Source organism: Nerophis lumbriciformis, linkage group LG09 (assembly GCF_033978685.3).
Source record: "Nerophis lumbriciformis linkage group LG09, RoL_Nlum_v2.1, whole genome shotgun sequence".
Lineage (NCBI taxonomy): Eukaryota > Metazoa > Chordata > Actinopteri > Syngnathiformes > Syngnathidae > Nerophis > Nerophis lumbriciformis.
The window spans coordinates 20192501-20218644 of record NC_084556.2 but is presented as its reverse complement, the minus strand read 5'-3'; the positions used below and the strand labels follow the sequence as shown (position 1 = coordinate 20218644).

The 26144-nt window shown below is 38.3% G+C and overlaps 1 protein-coding gene across 4 annotated transcripts in view; it reads right to left on the bottom strand.

Annotated features, from left to right (window-relative positions):
• klhl13 (kelch-like family member 13) overlaps nt 1–26144 on the bottom strand; it is a 58106-nt gene that overhangs the window by 18059 nt on the left and 13903 nt on the right. For 2 of the 4 annotated variants that reach the window (XM_061962336.2, XM_061962334.1), the window contains 5 exons: nt 15220–15291; nt 4110–4251; nt 3852–3984; nt 2387–2583; nt 368–1163 (listed from right to left, as the gene is read on the bottom strand). In XM_061962336.2, coding sequence (XP_061818320.1) covers nt 368–1163; nt 2387–2583; nt 3852–3984; nt 4110–4251; nt 15220–15291 — 1340 coding nt within the window. The remainder of the gene's footprint in view (nt 1–367; nt 1164–2386; nt 2584–3851; nt 3985–4109; nt 4252–15219; nt 15292–26144) is intronic. The other 2 variants (XM_061962338.1, XM_061962337.1) reach the window with 1 other exon arrangement.

The window sequence follows — 26144 nt, the reverse complement described above, 5'->3', positions numbered from 1 at the left end:
CTCATAATGATTGTGAGTGATAGGCAACATTCCAAACAAGTGCAGTTTCCCTTTAAGATGAGGTTCACCAGGAATGAGCAGAATTGATTGTTGGCTTATCAATAAACTAGTAAGTAAACAAAAGCACTGTCATGCTGCTGTCAAACGGTACATGCGGCCATGATAACGACCAAATTGTCTAAAATTGAGCAAGGGACATGTTAATACAACAAAACTTGATTACCACATCAGTGTGTCTTATTAAACCACACATTCCCTCCCAGACAACTCCTTCATATTCAAGAGCCTAATCTCATGCATTATTAATCAGAACCTTTGTTGCTGCTTGATAGATGGGAGGAAAGCAAGGGGAAAGGAATAAACTCACCAAGCTCCCCAGCCGCGTTCCTTCCACCAACAGCATAGAGGTGTCCCTTGAGTGCACTGAGGTGGAAGAAGGTACGCTTCTCATTAAGGCACGCCACCTGCATCCACTTGTTATAGCGGGGGTCGTAGCGGAACACTGTGTCCACTGCCGTCTTGCCTTTGGTGTCATAGTTGCTTTGGCCCCCCACCACATAGAGGAAGTTTCCGATGACCGCAATGCCGTGCTGGTAGCGAGGCGCGTCCATAGGTGCCAGCGCCTTCCATTCGTGAGCCTTCTCATCAAACAGACGCAGCTCCTTGCTCACCACAAGCTGTTGCCGCAAGACGCCGCCCAGCGTGACCAGGTGGGCGCTGTCTGAGCGGATGGCTGTCCGTTCTGACTGCATGACTGGCTGCATGAAGGGCATCATTTGGTAGTTGCTAGCTTCCAGGAGAAGGTTTACGCACGTGTTGTCAGTGCGCATGAAGTCCACTGTCTGTACATGATTGATGAGCTCCTGCGGGTTCATGAGGGGGAAGCGGATGTTCTTCATGAGCTTTGAGGCATAGTCCATGCGACTGTCTTCATAGCGTAGCCAGCGGCAGGCGGCCTTGAAGAGGTCCAACTCAGTGCAGTGCTTTAAGCTGTTGCTGGACAGCACAAAAGCTAAGCGTTCAAACGGTAGCTTTACAAATTCGCCGGTGCCCAAAAGCGAGGGAAAGTTTTTCAGTATGAAATTGTTGACATATTTGTCCACCTCAGTGAGGTTATACGTGTTAGCAATGCGGCCAACCTCGACACAGTTGTCAAGGGAAACCTGCAAGGATGGTGAAAAACAACCTGTTAAGCCTCAAACAATGTTGTCAGTAAAGTTTTAAGGGCCGAGATTTGGAATTAATAACATTTGCCATTATGGAATTCATACCAAGCGAAAGAAAGTAAATGTATAATTTTATTTTGAACTTAATGGATTTAATGGCCAACAGTTTGTTTTTGTTTTTTGAAACAAAACTACAATAATTAAGTAATTTCATTTAAAGTGTCCTTGGCTCGGATTCTTTCTGTGTGGAGTTTGCATGTTCTCCCCGTGATTGCGTGGGTTCTCTCCGTGCCCTCCAGTTTCCTCCCACCTCCAAAGACATGCACCTGGGGATAGGTTGATTGACAACACTAAATTGGCCCTAGTGTGTGAATGTGAGTGTGAATGTTGTCTATCTGTGTTGGTCCTGCGATGAGGTGGCGACTTGTCCAGGGTGTACACCGCCTTCTGCCCAAATACAGCTGGGATAGGCTCCAAAACCCCTGCGACCCCGAGAAGGACAAGCGGAAGAAAATAAATGGATCGATGGATTTTAAAAACTTCTTAAAAAGTTAAGACAAATAGTCAAACGTACACCAGGTCTATTCGACCAAATAGTTACGGGGGTTACATTTCAAGAATGCTGAAGACCGAGGACACCGATTCTCCCTTAACTTATATTTTATTTTTTACTTAGTATTTTATTTCTCTGGAAAGTGGACATTTATTTTTGGTCTATTTTTATTGTCAGAGCAACAAATTTCAGAACTAATACGCCCTAATACGCAAAACAAAAGTGCCCACTGCCGTGAGGAGGTTAGAATGTCAATGCAAGAATCTGCCATACAATAAAAGTTTGACCTCACCAAACGGCTAACCGTCAATTACTACACAAGCGATGTGTTTACGTTGGTCCAGGTTCCTCTATTCAAAAGGAGCGCTCTGGTATGTTTTTTAATGGACCTACTGCAAAAATGTTAGTCAAAAATCATTTATAAAACATCGCTATAGTGTTATAGGAATCTGCTGCAAAATGTTAGTCACTCTTAAGGTTAAACTAAACTCGGGAACAGGTCTGATGTCATTCCCGGGCCGGATTAGGCCTGCGGGCCGCCAGTTGAATAGCCGCGACGTACACCGTTTGACTCCCGTGTCGGATGCCATATAAGTGAACACAGAACATACGGTGTAGTGAGTTATTGGTGTAATTAGTGAAAATGTGTGCGTATGTGTCCGCTTACCCCAGAAATTAAAAAGACCTTGCAGAAATCCAACACAGGAAGGATTTGTAAGAAACTGGCTGCCTCTAGCGTGTCTTGCAGATTCTCCATGTTGAGCGACAACTTGGCTGTGTAGATGAAGTCGATGATTTTCTTCAGGCCTATTCTGTTAACTCCGTGGAGCTTGATGCACATTAAATCCTGTTCTTTCATTCCACCTGCATCAGGGTAAAGGAGGAAAATAAGTGGATGCGTCACACTTGGTAGTACTAATATATAAGCTTATTCGACTGCCAAGTCTGTATCTGTATTTACAGTTTATGATATCAAACCTTCAAGCATGAAAGATACATTAAAGAGTTGAACAAATCCAATTCCAAAGAATTAGATTTTGTGTCAGTGTTCATATTACCATTAAAACATTTCTCATTTCTGTAAGTTAAAGGTATTCCCAATTCAAGGCCGTGCTTTATAAAACATAAGGGCAATTTTGAGTACCGGTATATATACAGTTAAATAAAAAGTTAAACAATAAATTTGAAATGTATTTTAGTATAATGCTCTGCAATAAACACAAGAGAAACAAAGAAACATAAACTTCCATAAAGTAGGCATGTATTCCTAATCATACTTTCTGGTATGATTTGAATTTGGTACAAAGGCATACCGATTTCTCACAAGGTACACATTAAAAATGACAACTAGTAAGTGTAGGTGTTGCGTAGACCCGCCTTTGGTTAGTGGGAGTAATGGCTGACGACAATGTTCAGAGACACTCTTCCATCATCAAAATCTCCTGTTTTTGAACATTTTGCCTTTACAGTAAAACACGTGAACAGACAAAGAAAAGGGAATAAAAAATATAGCTTCATTACATTAAAGATTGGATTGGATACGTTGGTTGGTTTTAGCATCTTACATGCACAAAATGTATCAAAGTTGCACCCAAAATAATAAAAATGTTCTGTATGACGTGTTATTTTTATTATTTCTTTGAGGATAGTATTTATTGTAGAATTATTGGCCGGCAGTCTGCATTTTTTAGGTTTCATCCTGAAAATCATTTAAGCAGTTTTGTGTCGAGCTTAACGAGTTTATGTATTGGAATTTTGTTTACTTACTGTACCAAAAATGCTATACATACGAACCATAATTGTGGTGTACTGTTACACCGAGTACAAATTATTCTTTACTTCCGCTATCTTGGTATGACGATGTCAGCACATTGATATTACCATTGTTAATTGGGTGTCAGATTCTCGTAATACTGAATGACGTAAGCATAAGGTCATTCTCAGTAGAACAAATAACAATGACATAAATAGGACGGTGTTAAAACATGGATGTGTTTATGAATACATTTCAACAGAGTTTTACTTGACAAATGTATTTTTTAAATCATTGCTGCACAACCCACGCACAAATTATACCAGAAAGACAAAGGAGGACCAAGTACTTCGGGCTGTATGAGGCTTTTTAGACCCACCTGTGAACATGGCTTTGAAATAGTCGGAAGAGGAGGCCATCATGGCTCGGTGTACAGGGAAAGCTTCATCACCATCACCAGCCACCAGTGTGACATCACAAAGCAAACCCTCTATCCTCAGCTGGTCGAATCCCTATGACAGCAAAGTATTATCTGTGTCAATAGATTATTCCTGTGCAATGAACCATTTTAGCTAACACAAATCATAAAGTATAGCATAGCAGACTCTTAAATGGATGAAAGGATTCATATTCTCACCTGAAGAACCACTGAGCTGTGTGTATTGCTTGTGAAAAAACGTGTGTTTCCAGTCTTTGATGCCTGCAGGTGAGCACAGATGCCCATATCACCATACCCCAAAGCAACTTTCATGTGAGCGTCGTCGTCCTCTACGAGGGATCTATTTAAAAAAAGAGATGTATATTTCACATTTTTTTCAGTCTAATTCTGTTTGCAACAGTACAGTTTGGAATGGTAAGCCATATGCCGATAGCTGTATCCACTATGTAAATAAAAAAAGATGAACATTTGTGCACATGAAAGGAAACAATGCAAACATTTCCAATAATAATTTCATCTCGACCAACCAACGTTCTGAAGAGCATCGTTATAGAAAAAAATCATCCCCTGTGTTGATAACTAAACCTCTGTACCCTTTTTTAATTGAGTAAAACCTAACAATAACCCACAATGGGGCAAAAAGAAAGTTGTGAGTCGTAGCTTACTGCTGTAGGATTGTGGGTCACGACAGTGTCTTGTGGCGTCAAACAGTGTCCAGCTTATAGGTCTCAAACCTTTTTTTCTCCTGAAGGGTACTTTTACAAAATGAAAATTGCTGCGAGTTGCTTATTTTTGTAACATTTATTTCTATAGGTTATTTCAACCCAAACGAAGGGAAAGATAAGCTTGTTTTTCCAAAACATTAACAAATGTTTGCATCCACAACTCACATTTTGTGTTAAAAATTGTGTTTAACAATCTTGCATTTCAGTATGCATTTCTTTCTTTATTTTAGAGGGTTTTTTTAATCACAGTTAGAGCTACAGTACTTTTACAAAAAAAAGATTGCGTTTTTTTTAATGACTGGCAACATTTACATTGTACTTTAATTAGGAAGCAGATGTGAAAGCAGTGCAGCCAACATCTTTATGCTATTTTGTTGTAATTTTTCATTAAAAAGAGGCATAATGTCTGAATTGGAGTTCAACAAATACTGACAGTTTTAGCATATATTCTTTGACCCTTTGGTGAGCTACTTAAAATCCCCTGGTGAGCTACCGTTAGCTCACGAGCTATTGGTTAAAGACCCCTTGTCTAGCACATACCGGTACATGTGATTGCAACAGTTTATGCATGTGAACAAAGTTGTGTGAGCACACAATCACTTGTCTTTGCGTTTGTTCTTGGATACTACACGACTGTCAGCACTTTAAGAAGGGGAGGAATTCAAGAACAAAATTGTATCCAACAAGAGTCTTCAATCAAGGTAAACGTGAAGTTCAATGTTCATTTATCCATATAATTTGCCATTTATTGTATTTTGCATTGTTTTCTGCAAGTAAAACAATAATTATTTTTTATAAAAGATGTTTGGGTTAATATTTGTGGGTGTTTGAAACGAATTAAACAGATTTATATTATTTTTCAGGAAAAATTGCACTGGTTTTTGTACTGTTTGATATTCGTCTGACGTTTTGGTTTAGGGCACCACTGTATATAGTCTAATCAGAATTTTAAAAGCACCTTTTATTGGTGGTTCACTTGATATTGTGACAATTATGTTTGGAAACTATGGAGCATCTGTACAAATTGTGCAGAGTTGAGTCTTTTTCTCAGATTATCCAGCAGAAGAGTATAATTCTGTACTTGTCTCAGAAGAACAGTGAAAGCTACATCTCTCTGAGACGCGGCAAAATGTGAAATATCAAAATGGTCGCATTGGCAGGTAGGTCAGTATGTCCACAGAAAGTGCAAAATTTGGTATTCCTGGCAAAAGTTAGATGGCTTTGATCAATAATTATTTTTTTATAAAGGTCAAAATGCAAATACCACTGAGATTTGTGGTTCATTGTAAATAGGATCTGACTCTTAACCTTCAGTTGACCTTTCTACTTGGAAATAAGTGATGACGGCACAAAGACAAACAAGATGAAAAAAAAAAAAAACATTAAACGTATCCATAATTCTTGAATGATGACCCAATTCCATTTGGAAAATGTGAAAAGCATTTCCATGCCCCTAAATTGAGAAGCTGTTAAGGATGAATGGCCCCTGTGGCCTCTTGTTTGGTGCCAAAACCAGAACCAGCTTTGCAGTTTTTCCATGTTGTTTGCGCTATCCAAAAAGACATCTGCATTGCAGGTTGTAATAAACACGGTGGTACCTGTGCCCGTGAACACATTGTCAGGATAAGAAAAAGAAAAGAAACATGACAGAAAACAGAAAGCCTTTTCCAAAAATAGCTAATAACAAAAATAGAGAGAAGAATTTTTAATGATCCATGTGACTTCCTTAGCTCAGGAGCTGCTCTCCGGAGGCTGCCTCATTGTGCTCTCTTTTAACACGTAGCGACACTTTTGTGTCTAGACTAGGGCAAGACACTAATGAGTGCAAAGTGCAGAGCTGTGTGATGCATCATCTCTCAGCTGGGAAAAAAATATTACACAACTCAGCTCCACAACACTAATATTAGAATGATTAAGCATATTGTTCTTAGAGACATCAATAATTGGGAGGATACAAAAGTGCAAATTATCATAGACAAATTATTCCACAACATCACACACCCACAAGCACACACACACAGTGCTAAAATTGGGATATAAAAGTACTCATTTAGTAAGGGTGTAATTAATCAGAACAAACGTTTAAAAGATGACATTCAGTTGCATTGTGATGTGGATTCATTTGTATAAATAGAGTTACGCTTTGTAGGCCAATAATATCTGTTATTGAGTCTCAAACAGCAATGCAGAGTTGCCAAGCCTCACGCTATGAGCGTGAGAGTCACACAATTTAACCCATTCTAACGCCACACTTGACATTTCTCACACTAATATATCCCCATTCACTACTCTTTATTTATTTTTTTCATTATAATACAATTTTTTCCTCGCCATTTGGCGTAGTTAGAGTAACCGATTGACTGACCAAAATAACTAATCCCAGACCATTCCTTAAGTATGTGTGCCTAAATCTAGCCAACCACAGCATGCACCACTCAATGTAAACCAATAAGAAGCAATGCAAGGCAGGTCTTGGTGCCTCTATTTTTCGCACGCGCACACACGCACTTTCGAACTACTTTTATTGACTTACTTTCTCAAAAGGGACTAGCAACAAATCTAACAACTTTTTCGGATGTTGTGTAGACATGAAAGCGCGTATCACTCTAATATACCCAACGTACAAGCGGAGCCTTTCGACCGGTCTACTGAATGTCTGCTCTTAGACAACTTGTACTGAAAACCCATTTTGTTGTACTTTTAAATGCAATGACAAAGTTCCATTCCATTCCAGTCAGAGTAGAGAGGAGACGCACACCCACTCTGTGCAAAGCTGTCGTGATTTCTGCCCTTGTTTATGTAAACGTGAAATGTAAGTGTAAACGTTTCATTACTGTCACGCTTCAAATAAAAATAAATCCATCGTTCAAGGCCATGAACCAGTCAATAGATTTGGTTCGTTTGTGAATATCACAACCCTTCAGTCTTTTGATTAAATTTGATACTCTTTTTTTGATTGATTGAGACTTTTATTAGTAGGCTGCACAGTGAAGTACATATTCCGTACAATTGACCACTAAATGGTAACACCCAAATACGTTTTTCAACTTGTTTAAGTCGGGGTCCATTTAAATTGATTCATGATACAGATATATACTATCATACAGTATATACTATCATCATAATACAGTCATCACACAAAATAATCATCAGGGTGTATACATTGAATTATTTACATTATTTACAATTCGGGGTGTGGAGTATTGTAGAACAAAGAAAAAGACAACTAAGAATCAACAGAAGAAAATTAATTTACAGTTATCACAATGTGCATTTTTAACTCACTTTTTATGTCTCCCACTAAGTTATTCCACTCTCCTACAGCATTCATTGTAATCAATTATGTAAATGAGGCAATAATGTCATCCATCAAACTTCTAGCAATTTTTATGATAGTCAATACGTTTTGGTAACATTAGAAGATCAAGAGAGCTCAGAAGAGATTTAGGACAGTGAGGACCGAGATGTAGAAGAGATACAAATTGAGAACACAGATGCAGTGGATGATAAAGAAGAGCCAGCAGAGATCTTCCAACAGTGGAGTTCTGGTTAATTAAGAGTAGCATTAAGAGGCCACAATGCAGTGAGAGCTGCTGAAAGTGAGGAAATCAGTCTTAAAAGGGGAACTGCACCTTTCTTTAAAAATGTTGCCTATCGTTCACAATCATTATGAGAGACATGACAATGGATGTTATTTTTTTTAATGCATTCTAAATATTAAATAAATGCAATCAAAAGTCCGTTAACAATGGAGTATATTGGAACCATTTAATTCTGCCTATAAAGCCCGTAAAAACACCTCCATTTGGATTAGGGCATATTAATAATAACATTTAATATTTATGTATATTGATTATTTTAAAGGGGAACATTATCACAATTTCAGAATGGTTAAAACCATTAAAAATCAGTTCCCAGTGGCTTAATATATTTTTCTAAGTTTTTTTCAAAATTTTACCCATCACGCAATATCCCTAAAAAAAGCTTCAAAGTGCCTGATTTTAACCATCGTTATAAACACCCGTCCATTTTCCTGTGACGTCACATAGTGAAGCCAACACAAACAAACATGGCGGAAAGAACAGCAAGCTATAGCGACATTAGCTCGGATTCAGACTCGGATTTCAGCGGCTTAAGCGATTCAACAGATTACGAATGTATTGAAACGGATGGTTGTAGTGTGGAGGCAGGTAGCGAAAACGAAATTGAAGAAGAAACTGAAGCTATTGAGCCATATCGGTTTGAACCGTATGCAAGCGAAACCGACGAAAACGACACGACAGCCAGCGACACGGGAGAAAGCGAGGACGAATTCGGCGATCGCCTTCTAACCAACGATTGGTATGTGTTTGTTTGGCATTAAAGGAAACTAACAACTATGAACTAGGTTTACAGCATATGAAATACATTTGGCAACAACATGCACTTTGAGAGTGCAGACAGCCCAATTTTCATCAATTAATATATTCTGTAGACATACCCTCATCCGCGCTCTTTTCCTGAAAGTTGATCTGTCCAGTTTAAGGGACGGTGTGAGCCAAGACATACAGGGGGTTTAGCTCGCTCGTCTGCGGGAACAAACTGCCGCCATTGCTTGCCGTGCTACCGAGGTCCTTTGTCCCTGAATTGCTCACACACTCCGGCAGATTCAATGGGGGTCTGGCGGCAGATTTCTTTGACTTTATCGTTGGAAATGCATCTGCTTTGAGTGTCGCAGGATATCCACACATTCTTGCCATCTCTGTCGTAGCATAGCTTTTGTCGGTAAAGTGTGCGGAACAAACGTCCAATTTCTTGCCACTTTCGCATCTTTGGGCCACTGGTGCAACTTGAATCCGTCCCTGTTCGTGTTGTTGCACCCTCCGACAACACACCGACGAGGCATGATGTCTCCAAGGTACGGAAAACAGTCGAAAAAACGGAAAATAACAGAGCTGATTTGACTCGGTGTTTGAGAAAATGGCTGATTGCTTCCCGATGTGACGTCATCACTCCGAGAGCGAATATTAGAAAGGCGTTTAATTCGCCAAAATTCACCCGTTTAGAGTTCGGAAATCGGTTAAAAAAATATATGGTCTTTTTTCTGCAACATCAAGGTATATATTGACGCTTACATAGGTCTGGTGATAATGTTCCCCTCTAAGCATACGCAGCGCATTAATTTAAAAAACGCATTTTCATTTTTTTTTTCTTCATCACTGATTTATGCTCTCTGCAGACTTCATGAGAGCCAACAAACATAACAAAACATCACTTACCGTACAAGGTCTGCTGTCATTAGGATGCCGACTGCTAGGATGTTCATATTCCCATTTAGATGAAGAATGTCTCATAATTCTCGCGAAGAAACAGGGTGGGGAGGCGTGGTTTTTTTCATGTTATCGCCAGTTCCAGGTTCTAAATGGCTGTCAAAGTGCCCAAACTTGTCGGATCATATCCTTAGCCACCTACTTTCCAGGTAAAATGCATAATTTATGATCTAGAATGAACTTCCAAGGAGCAGGGAAGCGAGGAAACAACAGACTACTCGATGATATAAACATACGGACACACGGTAGTGATCACAGCGCCGCTATAAATAGTTAGTCTGCATAATCACCAATACTTGGTCAATATTCAAGACACGAAATGTAAATGGAGCATTGTTGGGGCTTTTTGAATGGTTATTTATTGGATTTTATGGGCGGAATACAGGACCTCCCATTGGCTCTGCTGTAAGCAAACATTTATTTACTTCATATTACTTCACTTCATATTTAGAATACATTTTTTTTAAAATCCATCCGTCGTCATGTCTTTCATAGTTATTGTGAACGATAGGCAAAATTTAAAAAAAAGTGTAGTTCTCCTCCAAGGTAAATATCAACGTAACAGGCCAAATCGGTGTTAAAGGCCAACATTTTTTTGAATGCATTATGTCCCTCAAGTCTCATTCTTGTCATTTTCTGAAATTTGTCAGCCCTGGCAATGGAAAAATATTGCCACGTGGCTCCTGTAGAGAGACAGGCAGTATTTTTAAGCAAGAAAGGCAATGATAGAGTCAGTTTAACACCAGGAGGAATCCCTTACAACGGACCACAAAGTGGTGATTTAATCACACCTTCAGTGACGACAAAGATGAAAAATTATTACAGCTAGTCTCCATTGGGTGAGATGATAGATTTGTCAGAGGCATCCTAAACTTTAAAGGTTTTAGTTTTAAGGCCTTGTTTTGATAAAAAAAAATATTGTTTTATAAAAACGTCTGGCACAGTTTATCCATAAATCTCACTTTTCAAAAAGGCCTTTGAGTGGGCAGAATTTGTCAGATGTAGCACACTAATGTTTTTTGGTAAGGGAGTATTTACACAATGAGGTAACTCTCAGTCCCTCAGTGAATGGGGACAATTTTCCAAGCATATTCCCCTGTGCTTTGTGCAAACTGTGTTTAAGATTTGTCATACTACAAAGCCTCTCCAGGCTATAAAATATTCTACAGGATGTTTTCAGAATATATAGATCGTCCTGTTTGATTAGGAGATTTACACACACATATACACATGTACATATACATGTATATATACAATTGTGGTCAAACATTTACATACACTTGTGAAGGACATAATGTCATGGCTTTCTTGAGTTTCCAATAATTTCTACAACTCTTATTTATTTGTGATAGAGTGATTGGAGCACCTACTTGTTGGTCACAAAAAACATTCATGAAGTTTGGTTCTTTTAAGAATTTATTATGAGTCTACTTAAAATGTGACCAAATCTGCTGGGTCAAAAGTATACATACAGCAACATACATTATACATTTTGGTGATGTAGAAAAGTTACAATCAAATCAAATTAGTTTCATGGCATGGCCTCTTAACTTCATGTGAGTGATTAGTATTGACGACACCTGCTGACTTCTGAGCCCATTTAAAAAGGACTCATGTGATGCAGTCATTAGACTCGGTTACAAACACGACAATGGGAAAGTCAAAGGAACTCAGCAACAAAAAGCAGGTCTGCAATGAATTGGAAGCTGCTGGAACACAGGTGTCAGTGTCCACAGTCAAGCGTGTTTGCATCGCCATGGACTGAGAGGCTACCACGCAAGAAGGAAGCCCTTGCTCCAGAAGCGACACCTTAAGGCTCATCTAAAGTTTGCTGCTGATCACATGGACAAAGATAAGACCTTGTGAAGGAAAGTTCTGTGGTCAGATGAAACAAAAATTGAGCGGTTTGGCCACAATACCCAGCAATATGTTTGGAGGAGAAAAGGTGAGGCCTTTAATAAAAGAAAACCATGCATACCGTCAAGCATGGTGGTGGCAGTATTATGCTCAGGGCCTGTTTTGCTGCCAATGGAACTGGTGCTTTACAGAGAGTAAATGGGACAATGAAAAAAAAGGATTACCTCCAAATTCTTCAGGACAACCTAAAATCATCAGCCCGGAGGTTGGGTCTTAGGCGCAGTTGGGTGTTCCAACAGGACAATGACCCCAAACACACGTCAAAAGTGGTAAAGGAATGGCTAAATCAGGCTACAATTAATGTTTTAGAATGGCCTTCCCAAAGTCCTGATTAAACCCCATTGAGAACATGTGGACAATGCTAAAATAACAAGTCCATGTAAGAAAACCAACAAATTTAGCTAAACTGCACCAATTTTGTCAAGAGTAGTGGTGAAAAATTCAACCAGAAGTGGATGGCTACCAAAAGCGCCTTATTGCAGTGAAACTTGCCAGGGGACATGTAACTAAATATTAACATTTCTGTATGTGTACTTTTGACCCAGCAGATTTGGTCATATTTTAGGTAGACCCATAATAAATTCATAAAAGAACCAAACTTCATGAATGTTTTTTGTGACAAACAAGTGCCGGTATGTGCTCCAATCACTCTATCACAAAAAAATAAGAGTTGTAGAAATTATTGGAAACTCAAGACCGCCATGACATTATGTTCTTTACAAGTGTATGTAAACTTTTGACCTTGACTGTACATATTTAGTCATGGCCAAAAATATTGGCACCCTTGGAACAACACAACCCCTCACCCCTTAAGTTGGCATCCTCAACTTAATATTTGGTAGCCCACCCTTTGTAAAAAATAACTGAAATCAATCGCTTCCTGTAACTATCAATGACTTTCTTACACCATGCTACTGGGATTTTGGAACACTCTTCTTTTGCAAACTGCTTCAGGTCTCTCAGATTTGAAGGGTGCCTTCTCCCAACTGCTGTTTTTAGATCTCTCCACAGATGTTCTATAGGATTTAGATCTGGACTCATTGATGGCCACTTCAGAACTCTCCAGCGCTTTGTCTTAAGCCATTTTTGTGTGCTTTTTGAAGTATGCTTTGGGTCGTTTTCCTGCTGGAAGACCCATAACCTCTGACGGAGACCCAGCTTTCTGACTCTGGGCCCTACATTATGCCCCAAAATGATTTGGTAGTACTCAGATTTTAATGATGACATGCACAGTCAAGGCATCCGGTACCAGAAGCAGCAAAGCATCCCCAAAACATCAGTGAACCTCCACCATGTTTGACTGTAGGGATGGTGTTCTTTTCTTTGAAAGCCTAATTTTGTTTTCTGTAAACAGTGTGATGAAGTGCTTTACCAAAAAGCTCCACTTTAGTCTCATCTGTCCACAGGACATTCTCCCAGAAGGATTTTGGCTTCCTCAGGTAAGTTTTTGCAAACTCCAGTCTTGCTTTTTTATGTCTCTGTGTCAGCAGCGTGGTCCTCCTGGGTCTTCTACCATAGCGTCCCTTTTCATTGAGATGGCGACGGATAGTGCAAGCTGACACTGTTGTACCCTGTGTCTGTAGGTCAGCTTGAATTTGTTTGAAAGTGGATCGAGGTTCTTTATCCACAATTATAACAATCCTTCGTTGCAGTCTTTCATCAATTTTTCTTTTCCGTCTATGTCCAGGGAGGTTAGCTGCAGAGCCATGGGCTTTAAACTTCTTGATGACATTGCGCACTGTAGACACAGGAACATTTAGATCTCTGGAGATGGACTTGTAGCCATTTCTACAATCCTGGTTCTCAACTCTTCTGAGAGTTCTTTGCTCTTTTTTCTTTTCTCCATGCTCAGTATGGTACACACAACACAAAGGTTGAGTAAACTTTTCTCCATTATAGCGGAAAGTGTGATTTCTATATTGCCCGCACCTGTTACTTGCTACAGGTGAGTTTAATTACAAATTAAAGGAGCATCACATGCTTAGAATACAACAATTTCTTACAATTTTGAAAAGGTGCCAATAATTTTGTCCAGTCCATTTTTGGAGTTCTGAGTAAAATAATATCAGATTTGGCCTTTTTGTGTTTTTTTTTGTGTTGTTCCATTACAAACTAAATAAATAAACATGTGAATACCAAAGCATTTGTAATTTCAACAATTTTGTGCCAGAAGTGGTGCATAATCTGACAGACATGCAGTGGTGCCAATATTTTTGGCCACGACTGTATAAATATATATTTTTAAAATGTTCCCCCTTGATCCGCTCTTTGATCATTTGTGAAAGGGATTGATAAGGAAAACTGAGGTACAGCGAAACGCACAATTGTAAATGTTCCATAATAATTATTATAAGAATAAGAAATAGACCAAATTATGCTGGGTAAAAATTGCATGTATAGTCAGTATATTGCATAAGATTACTAAGGTCCTGGGTTCGATCCTGGGCTCGGGATCTTTCTGTGTGGAGTTTGCATGTTCTCCCCGTGACTGCGTGGGTTCCCTCCGGGTACTCCGGCTTCCTACCACCTCCAAAAAGCATGCACCTGGGGATAGGTTGATTGGCAACACTAAATTGGCCCTTGTGTGTGAATGTGAGTGTGAATGTTGTCTGTCTATCTGTGTTGGCCCTGCGATGAGGTGGCGACTTGTCCAGGGTGTACCCTGCCTTCCGCCCCAATGCAGCTGAGATAAGCTCCAGCACCCCCCGCGACCCCGAAAGGGGCAAGCAGTAGAAGATGGATGGATGGATGGATGGTTAACATCATAGGTTTAAACTCTCTTCACTTGCCATACATCTGAAAAGGCTGAGTATGATTTTTTTCTCCCATATACCTATAGTTTTATTGTATTTTGGTAACCTTCTTTTTAAACTTGTTTAAAACATTGCCTGTACAGTTAATAGAGGTTTGACATGACCACAGTGTGACCCTTTGACAGCTTAATACTAAATTTTGAAATATGGACAAATTGTACATCAATCGGCATCCCGGAAAAAATGGGCCTGACCTTTAAGGCTGCGTATGTGTGAATTAGTACTGTCAAATTAGGAGCATGTGATAGCTAAACATTGTGACAACCAAGCTTGTTGACATTTGCTTCAAATTGTAACAAGAACCACAGAAAAAATAAGTCTAATTGAAATTTTTCAAAAGCAGACACAGAAAAAAGACAAAGCTCATAGTCACTAGTACTACCAGAAATATCTTATCAGGTATTTATGTGTACTGGTTACGTCTGGGTAATTTCACACAGGGTGGCAAAAACTAGAAGGACAACAACAACACCATCAATTCTCAACGCACTGTGGTCACAATCACAAAGGACATACAACACAGGCACTGGACAGCTACATTTACCCTGTCAGATGGTAAGTCGGACAGGCAGCGAGCAGAGAGTGGGTTGTCCACACCACAAAGGAGTGTTGGTGGCTGCCGGAACGAAACAAAGAAGACAACATCTACAGCATCCCACATGAGAGAGACGGTAACTGTTACAGAAAATTATTAGAAAATAATTAATGATGTACTCATTATAGAATTACAAATATGTTTGGCTACCACAATATTTCAGTGTTGAAATGAGAAGGCATCTATAAGTCAGACTGCAAGGACAGGACTTGACCTTTATTTACCAATCTAGATTTTACGAATGAACAAGGATTTAAAGAGACCATTAAAAAGCATCAGGGGAAATGAGTAAAGAGGGAATGAAAGTGGCAGTTTATCAAATCCCTTCCTGTCAGTGGAAAGCTTAAAACATCCTTCTACCAGGGACAGTTTAAGAAGCTAAAGTCAACTTGGCTTTTCCTCGACATGACAGTGGCTCTTGAAAGATTTATAAGAATAGCTTTGCAGTCTTAGTCTCAGTTGGGAACCAATAGAAACCTCATGAAATCATTTATTTCAGGGTTGTGAGCATCTGACAGACAATGCTGTGGTCCGTAAACGTAACCCCCCCCCCCAGGGGACGTGTATGGGGGACTGTAATTGAACAGTGCTTTTGATGAATGCTTCACGTTTTTCAAGGGTGTATGCAAAGACTCCTTACGTCTGACAACACCGTAGGGAAAAGCATGACATTCTGCTTAAAAATACAATGATTTTTGGATTGGGGTTAGTGATAAAATCTTTGCGCCTTTCACTAAACAAAAATAAGCACATAATAAAGTTAACTTGTTATGACAAATTTATAATGTAACTAGTTTTAGGCTATTTTTTAAATATATTTTACAGGCTAAGGAATCTGTCCATACAGAATTAAACTTTATTTTTCCTTTTTAGATGTTTCTTTTATGTATGTATTAATGGCTGGTCTGCCACCCATGTAGCACACTCAAGATGACACATTCACGGTCTCAAACACTTGCTAATTATAGAACACTTTATACTAATTTTCGCCATTTTGGTGTTAAAAAATGTCATCCAAGGGAGCCACAAGCAGCTACAAAGCCGCGGGTTGCAAACCCTGATCCAGAGAAATGTGAGAAATAGAAGCGTCACAATGTATATATAAAAGCAGCTTCCATGAAATGCTCAGTCATTCACAAACAAGGATGGGGCGAGGGTCACCACTTTGTGAACAAATGCGTGAGCAAATTGTAGAACAGTTGAAGAACAACATTTCTCAACCAGCTATTGCAAGGAATTTAGGGATTTCACCGTCTACGGTCCGTAAAATCATCAAAAGGTTCAGAGAATCTGGAAAAATCACTGCACGTAAGTGCATGTTAAAACTCTACTATGCAAAGCGAAAGTCATTTATCAACAACACCTAGAAACGCCGACGGCTTTGCTGGGCCCGAGCTCATCTAAGATTGACTGATACAAAGTGAAAAATTGTTCTGTGGATGGACAAGTCCACATTTCAAATTGTTTTTGGAAACTGTGAACGTCGTGTCCTCCGGACCAAAGAGGAAAAGAAGAATCATCCGGACTGTTATAAGCGCAAAGTTCAAAAGCCTGCATTTGTGATGGTATGGGGGTGCATTAGTGCCCAAGGCATGGGTAACTGACACATCTGTGAAGGCACCATTATTGCTGAAAGGTACATACAGGTTTCGGAGCAACACATGTTGCTATCCAAGCAACGTCTTTTTCATGGACGCCCCTGCTTATTTCAGCAAGACAATGCCAAGCCATATTCTGCACATGTTACAAGAGTGTGGCTTTGTAGCAAAAGAGTGCAAGTACTACACTGGCCTACCTGTAGTCCAGACTGGTCTCCCATTTAAACCATGAAGCGTAAAATACGACAACGGAGACCCCGGACTGTTGAACAACTTAAGCTGTACATTAAACAAGAATGGGAAAGAATTTCACCTGAAAAGCTTCAAAAATTGGTCTCCTCAGTTCTTAAACGTTTACTGAGTGTTGTTAAAAGGACAGGTGATGTAACACAGTGGTAAAAATGCCCCTGTACCAACTTTTTTGCAATGTGTTGCCATTAAATTCTAAGTTAATGATTATTTGCAAAAAAAAAAAAGATTCTCAGTTCAAACATTAAATATCTTGTCTTTGCAGTCTATCCATCCATTTTCTAGTCAATTGAATATAAGTTGAAAAGGATTTGCAAATAATTGTATCCTTCTTTTATTTACGATTTACACAACGTGCCAACTTTACTGGTTTTGGGTTTTGTAGCAGTATGTAGAGTTACGTTGTAGCAGACCACAACAAATAAATGAATGTACAAAAAATCCCAGTCCACTATACATAATGTCATCCCAGATCTCTGCAGGCTCAGAATAGCAACAATGCAAAGGTGAAAGGCAGACAAAAAATGCAGCAGAATCAGTACTGCCTCACATACAGCACTGTATAAACCTGATTTATTCAATGCAGTGAAGTGGCTTTTTTCCCCAATTATTGAGACATAATTTTCGGTGTCACATGTGTGAATGTGAGTGTGAATGTTGTCTGTCTATCTGTGTTGGCCCTGCGATGAGGTGGCGACTTGTCCAGGGTGTACCCCGCCTTCCGCCCGATTGTAGCTGAGATAGGCTCCAGCGCCCCCCGCGACCCCGAAGGGAATAAGCGGTAGAAAATGGATGGATGGATGGATGTAGGGCCTTATGAATAATGTAATAAATATGTGTACAAACACTTGTGCTCACAGGCGCTTCTTTACATTATGCACCCATCTGCTTTGATGACAACGACACAGTTCTTCCTGCTGATCAAAAGATACGTTAAAACATCTCCGTGAAATTGCTGTATTTTCTAGAAGAACTGCTTGTTTGTGTTTGCAATGCAGTCGAAGGCAGTTAGGTGAAAAAAGAAGACAGCCGCGGAGAGTTAAAAATGTTCTGTCACACATCTCTATTCTATCAAACTGACTTATAAAAGGCAGAGGATGTGCATGTCGGCGGTGGACACGTTGCAACCGTGAAGCGGTTATCTGTCACCATCATCATGAATTCGGACAATTTATTCCATAGACAATTAAAATACAGCACACTTTATTTATAGATACCATTTCTACTCAAAAGGATGTAATCATGTTACTGAGCAATTGTAACATCTATGCCCAGCTTGTCATTTCCTCAAACAATTCTAATGAACTCCTGAGAAAACCAAATTAACCAAATGAACAAACACAAGATGGAAAATATGCCTCAAGTGTATATTCTAGCATCAAAACCAAAATGTAACTCAAGGCAACACATTTAAACAATTAAAATTTAACATTTCCAAGACACCGTGCCTGGTCAAACACTTCATAATCACCACATTTGTAATAATCATCACAAGTCATTAGCAGGAAAATCAAGATTCGGCCATGTTATGCTGAATGAGTACCGGTAGTTGGATTTGTTTTCACATTTACAATGAAAATAGCTGCGTTATTAAGGAATAACTGAAATGTAAACATTTTCAAATCTGCACCACAAATAGTTAAGAGGAGAAAAAAAGCTTTCATGTGGGTGGTGCAGACAATCTGTCAACATGCACAAAATCCTAAATCAACCTGAAGGATGCTTCTGAAGGAAGACAACCCAGCACAAGATGTGTACGACTAAAAAAGGACAAAGGACAAAAATAGTACTTGCTTGGAGATGCTTTACATTTTTAGGAACAAATGTGAACGAAGTTGTCACTGTACCACAATAACAGCAAAAAAAGATTTTGACAATGACGCAATATTTAAAGCAAGTGCAGAGTAACAGTGTGGCAGTAAACACCAGTAAATAATCAGGTTGTGTTTCACTTGTTTTTTTTTAAATTACTGCCTGGAAATTTCTGACCCGATTCTATACCAACATAGGCTTCCAGACATGTGATTCCTTGACATACACCTCAATTAAAAAAGCTCAACAATATTGTGTTAATGCAATATGCTATGTAAGGTGACAAGTGATGAGTGAGCATCGTACAAAAACACACCTCCTGTGGCTACTTGCATGTGGACAACAAGCGAGCAAGAATTTAATGTACCTTGCAAAAGACAAGGAACATAACTCTCACATAAACAATGCAAAAAAGCCTGTTTATGACCCATTATTCCTGCAGAAGCAAAATGTTTTTTACACTTCATTGATTTAACCAGTTTGCAATACAATAATGTAAACAATTTATTACCTTGGTTTGCACACCGTTTCCAATTTTAAGTACCAGTAGTTTTCCAGTACTGGAAAGCTAAAGACAGGAACAGAATTGAGTACTTTTCTAGGTACAGATCACATTCTGGGTACCAAATCATGTAAAACGAAACAGTACAAAACTTCAATCTTTGTTGCATGTGACGTCATGTCCAGTTGCTGATTCAGGTTGCTGCAATTTTCTATGCCAACGAAGCAAATATGCCTAAAAAAACTGGGGAAAAAAAGCAAGGCTCTACTTTTCAAAATATACTTGCTTAATGCTAATTTAAATTGGATATGCCATATGCATGCCACTGATTAGTGTTAGCAATTTTGCTTCAAATTCAATTTATTTAGGACAGCCCCGTGAGATGCAGCATCTCGTCAAGGAGTCCCTTTTACACGCCGATTTCAACACCTTTCAAAAGTTGTAATGAAAATTACAACTAAGATGCACATTACAATCAAATAGTGTGTAATGAGTACAATACTCACAACAACAAACAAGACTCGCACTTTAAAATGGGGACGGCGTGGCGAAGTTGGGAGAGTGGCCGTGCCAGCAACCTGAGGGTCACTGGTTCAATCCCCACCTTTTACCATCCTAGTCACGTCCGTTGTGTCCTTGAGCAAGACACTTCACCCTTGCTCCTGATGAGTTCTGGTTAGCGCCTTGCATGGCAGCTCCCGGGTGAATGTGGAAATAGTGTCAAAGCGCTTTGAGTTCCTTAAAAGGGTAGAAAAGCGCTATACAAGTTTAACCAATTTACCATTTACCATTCACATTAAAATGAATGAAAAAGACTGCTACCCGACTACAGCCACACACCAAGGACAAACTAAAATGAATTCATACTTCCAAATGAGATTCAGAAGGGTAATAAACAGTGCAGTTAATAACAGCCAAACAATATGATAAATTGAAAAAATATATATATTTCTTAATATTAAACAAATTACTCTTTATGACGACATGAACGCAAACAGACACACACTGTATTGGAAATTTCAGTTCAGTTCAGTTTATTTATTTCATTCATAAAAAAATCAAACAAAGGAATAAAATAAAAATAAATGAATCAACATAACATTAAAGTAAAATATGAATGAAAATGAGCAGAAAGAAGTTGAAAACTTATAATATCTGCCTCCTATTTTCACAAATACAACAATTGACTTTCAATGTTGGCGACAACAAAGCCATATTTTCATTTTACAAGATTTAAACTAATAATAAAGAAATAATTATACTCAGTCATATCTTTTCACCATAATGATTTTTACATGTTTTTCAATAAATAAAGAGATTTACATTGTTTTATTCCACTGTCAAGTTTGTTCCATAAACTAACATCTCTGATTGAAATCCTTTTTTCCATCATCACCAGTTCTTAATGTAGATTTATTAAAGATCTCAGTTCCTTTCAGATTATAATTACTTTCTCTTTTTACAAATCTGTTTTGAATGTTTGGTAGAATTGTTGCATGTTCTTTGTACATGATTTTTAGGATAATATACTCTGCCAGTTCATGAAATTGTAATAAATTTAACTGTTTGTGGGTTCCCTGTGAATTTCCAGTAATGATTCTTACCGCTCTTTTCAGCAGAAGGAAGACTGGATTTAAATATGTTTACAGGCACTACCCCACACTTCAATACATTATGTTTCATATGGAACAATCAGTGAGTTATATAAAATATAAAATGCTTTTTAATTTTTGAAATTGGTACCTCTGAATATCTGTATCAATTCTCAGGTACTGTGAATCCATTTAAATGTAAAAGGTGCACCCCAAAAAATGATGCAAAACACACCTTGTTAAAATGAAAGTCTTTTTTTATTTTTATTTTTATTTTTAAATAATAACACATACAGTAAAATATAGGGATGTGAGCACTAGGGATGTATATCGCTAGGATTTTATCAATACTGATAACAATATTGATATTCCTTATCAATACCGGTATTTATAAATACTATTACCGGTACTATATGTACATTGTGTGAATAAAGATGTGGAAAAATGCATTTTTACCAGCATTTTATTAGCACAATAGGTTGTGCACCAGCAACATTATGATATGATATCTCACAGCATGGAGGTATTTTATCAACACCAGCTTTTTAGGTCTTAAACAAGTCAACTATTTTTGCATGTGCAATGCAGTTGTTATGTCATCTTGTAAAGACCACAGATCCATCACTGTCTTCTATCCATCAATTTTCTAACGCTTGTTCTTATAATAACATTTCAAATAATAATAATAAAATAAAAAAGTAAATTAATATTCATTTATGGTATTCCTGTTCATTCACACACATTTAACATGATATCAAATAAATAAATCGATACAATCAATTAGCATGTTAGGTGGGTGTGCATTTTGTAACAATAGAAATTGTTATTTTGGATTATGTTATGTTGCACACAGACCTATTTGAGGCACGGACCGGAAGCCATATTGATTGTTGGCAGCTACCAATGTGTCAAGTGTGTATTTTGTAAATAAAAAGACCCATAGATTCGTTAAAAAAAATTACTTTTTAGAGTGGATTAATATTGGCCTGTGGATAAGTGGATCGCTTAGAGGACGGTCCGGTTGATGAAGCGCACCGAAATGGCGGTCGCGAGTAAAATGTGTTCACTTCAAACTGACACTAACTCTTATTAGCGTGTGTGACTTTGAGGGACTATTGAAAAGGAAATGTTTTTGTGTTACAAACTTTGTGTGGAGTAGCTTCCTTATTTGTGATTATACTAAGATGTGTGCATAGTAGCGGCACTTGAACTGAATGTGACAGCGTGTCATAATTATGACGGTCAGCTGGATTAAAAAAAAACTATCAATAGTCCAGAATCTAAAGGGTCTTCCTGGACCGACCCAATTAGGAACCGGTACCAAAAAATATCGGTACACGGCTTGCATCCCTATAGAGAGGAAAGTTTAGAAAAGAAGAGGAACATTTAGAAAAAAAGAGAAACATTTAGAAAAAAAGAGGAAAATTAAGAAGACAAGGAGAAAAATGTCTATCGACGTGACGTGTTGCCATGCAAACCCCGAAAGAACATTTTGAAAGTCAAGACCAGTTCCTGTGATTGGGCGCACTATATTTTACCTTTAGATGTGTTCTCATCTACCACAAACACTTTTGGCTGTCTTTTTGACACTTACACGGCCCATGTAATGTACCACAAAATGTTTTGTTTTTTTAAGTAGATAATGCACGAACATTGTTATAATTGAAAATTTCATGTCAACTTCTATAACATGCATGCAAAAAACTCAAACATTTCCCATTTGGCAATTATCCTGTAGCCACGCCCCCTTGAGTAATATACTTTCAGTGTTGTGACCTCTGTTTACAATCTGTCATGTCAAAAATATACCTTCTCGCTGGCTACTAATAAATACTCTAGAACTACAACTGGTTCAAAACTAACAGTACTTGGATTGTAATCGTCCAAATATGATTAGCAGGAAGGTGGACAGCTGTCAATGTTGTGGCTCAGAGAGCGAATGGAGGCGACCACAAGCAAGCTAGTTGGACGGTTAACTAACGCAAGTTTGTTTTGGTACTCCTGATCATCTCGCCGTCCTGAAACTCGGTGCTGCGTTTAGGCAAGAGGAACAGGCGAGGGTTTAAAACATTTTTGTAGAGATCATATTTTTATTGCTATTTAATTTTTTTTTAAAAAGCGGAAGTGATTTTGACGCAAAAATGTATGTTTAAAACGTAAAATACCACATTTTCGCAGAAATTTCACATACCTGAAAATAAGCTGGTTGATTAAGTGTACTCAATGTAAAACAAAAATTGCTTGAAGCACCCTTTGATTACTACATTCAGATGTTAATATTTGCCCTCTCTTCCTTGTCAAAGGAATCGAAAAGCACTTTTCAGATTACCCTCATCAAAAATTCATTTTTATTGGATTGCTACCATAAGTTATTTGGTAAAAGTTTTGTAAAAAGGTTATACCATATTTCTCTAAATCTAATGAGCCAGAGATCCCAGTTATTTTTCTCTTTAAACCATTTATTTCAAATTCAAGTGTTTTAAAGTATTTCAAGTATTTAAAGGGAAACTGCACTTTTTGGAATGTTGCCTATCGTTCACAATCATTGTGAAAGACATAACGGATTGATTTTTTTTTTAATGCATTCTAAATATAAATAATCGTTTAAAAAAAGTCTGCTTACAGCGGAGCCAATGACAGCTCCACTATTCCGCCCATAAAATTCAGTAAATAAGCTCCAACAATACTCAATTTACATTTCGTGACTTGAATATTAACCAACATTGGTATTACAAGCACGAAGACAGCGCGGCGTAATCACTTCCGTGTCCGTTTACATCATCGAGTGGTCTGCCGTTTCCTTGTTTGCCTGCACCCTGTAAGTCTTTTGTAGATCATAGATCATGCATCTCACCTGGACATGAGACGTCTGAATAGGTAATCCGACAAGTTGGGACACTTTGACAGCCAATTTAGGACCTGGAACTGACGAGAACGACACGAAAAGCGCTTGTTCCCCCTGCGCCCCTACCACGATTCTTTGTGAGGATTAGGATTCATTCTTCACCAAAATGGAATATATGAGCATCTTAGCAGTTGGCATCCTAATAACAGATGACGTTGCACAGTAAGTGATGTTTTATTATGTTTGTTAGCTCTCATGAAGTCTGCAGCGAGCAGAAATCAGTGATGAAGAAGAAAAGAAAAAAAAAAAAGCAAACGTGATGCATTTTTTAAATTAATGCGCCGCATATGCTTAAAATGATCAAAATATATAAATATTTTAAATGTGCCCATTATTACATTACATATATACTTACATCAACCTAATGGTATGGATGTTTTTAGGGGCTCTATAGGCAGAATTGAACGGCTCTCATAGACGCCATTGTAGGCGGACTTTTGATTTAATTTATTTTTAATATTTAGAATGCATTAAAAAAATCCATCCGTCGTCATGTCTTTCATAATGATTGTGAACAATCGACAAAATTCCAAAAACAGTGCAGTTCCCCTTTAAGGCCATTGCATGTGATGACACATTAACGTATGGAAACACCTGCAGTATTTGCGGCCGTTAACTCTAAGTTGTTGGGGTTTTTTTTTTTTTTTTTAATTGTCTTGTGTGTAGGCTGACAACGTATTCATGGGACTATTTCTAATCATGAAAAAGGTGTTTTATTTATTTAGTGGAAGTGGGATGCAAAGTGAAAGTGTAAAAAAAAAAAAAACCCAGCTGTTCTGATTGTTGTATCTGAAGTCAGCTATCAAATCGAAGGCAATTTGATTATTTTTGGAACGCGGGTAATTTGAGTACTAGGTCAAATGAACCCAGGTTAGTAAAGCAAGTTTTTCACAAACTGAGTTAACCAAAGAGCCATCTGCTGCAGTGACTGCCTAATTCATCACGTGAGTGTTAACACCAAGAGACTCAGCTTCAGCCGTAGGAGGGCCACTTGAGAAATACATGTCTTGCAACTTTCAAATCTTTTGTTTATCTTTTACAACATACACTATAATAATTTAATCTGGTCACACATCAAATGTTCATAGACAGAATACTTACCCAAAACCTCGGCTGTTGATACAACCTTTTTCTAGTAACATGTGCAGTTAAAAATATCACCAAAGCCTCAAGGACACCAGTGAAAGATCAACAAAGGAGGAACGTTTCACTGACCACAGAGTAACCCTATAATTGGGGGACCAATATCAACCTGCCCAAAAACACTGCTTACAATAGAACCATTTCAAATATAGCAAGTGGTTTATGGGTGAGGCAAATTTAGGTGGAGCTTTGAGGCTTGACAAGCTCTACTTGCCAGTGGGCCCACACAACATCCTTAACGGTACACGCAAATGCCATCCTCATCCACAAGAGCACTCTTGAGTCCTCACTAGGATTTCATGGGGCGAAAAGCGTTCTGATTTAGACAACCACTGAAGTAATGTTTCTAATTAGAACTTTATTGAATGTCCAGTGACCAACTGAATCTAGATTGTGGTAGAAAAGATCAGCGACGAAAACAGAAACTCAGAAATGTGTAGTATAGTGATAAACTCCATGTAATTTGTATGTATGTAAAGACAACCACATATACCGTATTATTAATTTTGCCAAGATTGCAAAGCTTGCCTTTATGGCTTGAGGGTTGACCAACAGACTGGGACTGGGATTAACGAAGGGGGACAAGAGGGTGGACGCCTCAAACACCACAGCTGTGGCATGCTTGGGCACGGCCATTTACACAAACTGCTCCAAAGACTGAGGTTATTGTGGCCTGCTTTCATGTACAGTGTTTATGCAAGCCTTGCTCATTAAAGATTGAAACGTTAATGGTGTAATACTTAAAATACTTGTTTTATTCTTAAAGAATTAATAGAGTATCAAGGCACATACATACATCCACCAACCATTAAGATGTTCCACTGGTGATAGTAGAATGTGTGGAAGGAAAAACTGCCTTTAGTATCACGTATTCTCTTGCTGTGAAGCATTTCTTTAAACTACCAAAATTAAGCTCTTAAGTAGCTCAAAAGTAAATCTGCGCACAATAATTGAAGATTGCATAAATCCACTTGTGCAAAAAATCGAATGAAATTATCCACGAGGTAGCCAGGCTATTATTTATTTTCCCCTTTCAACACAACCAGATTTTATTTTGTACTCTTTGCAACCGA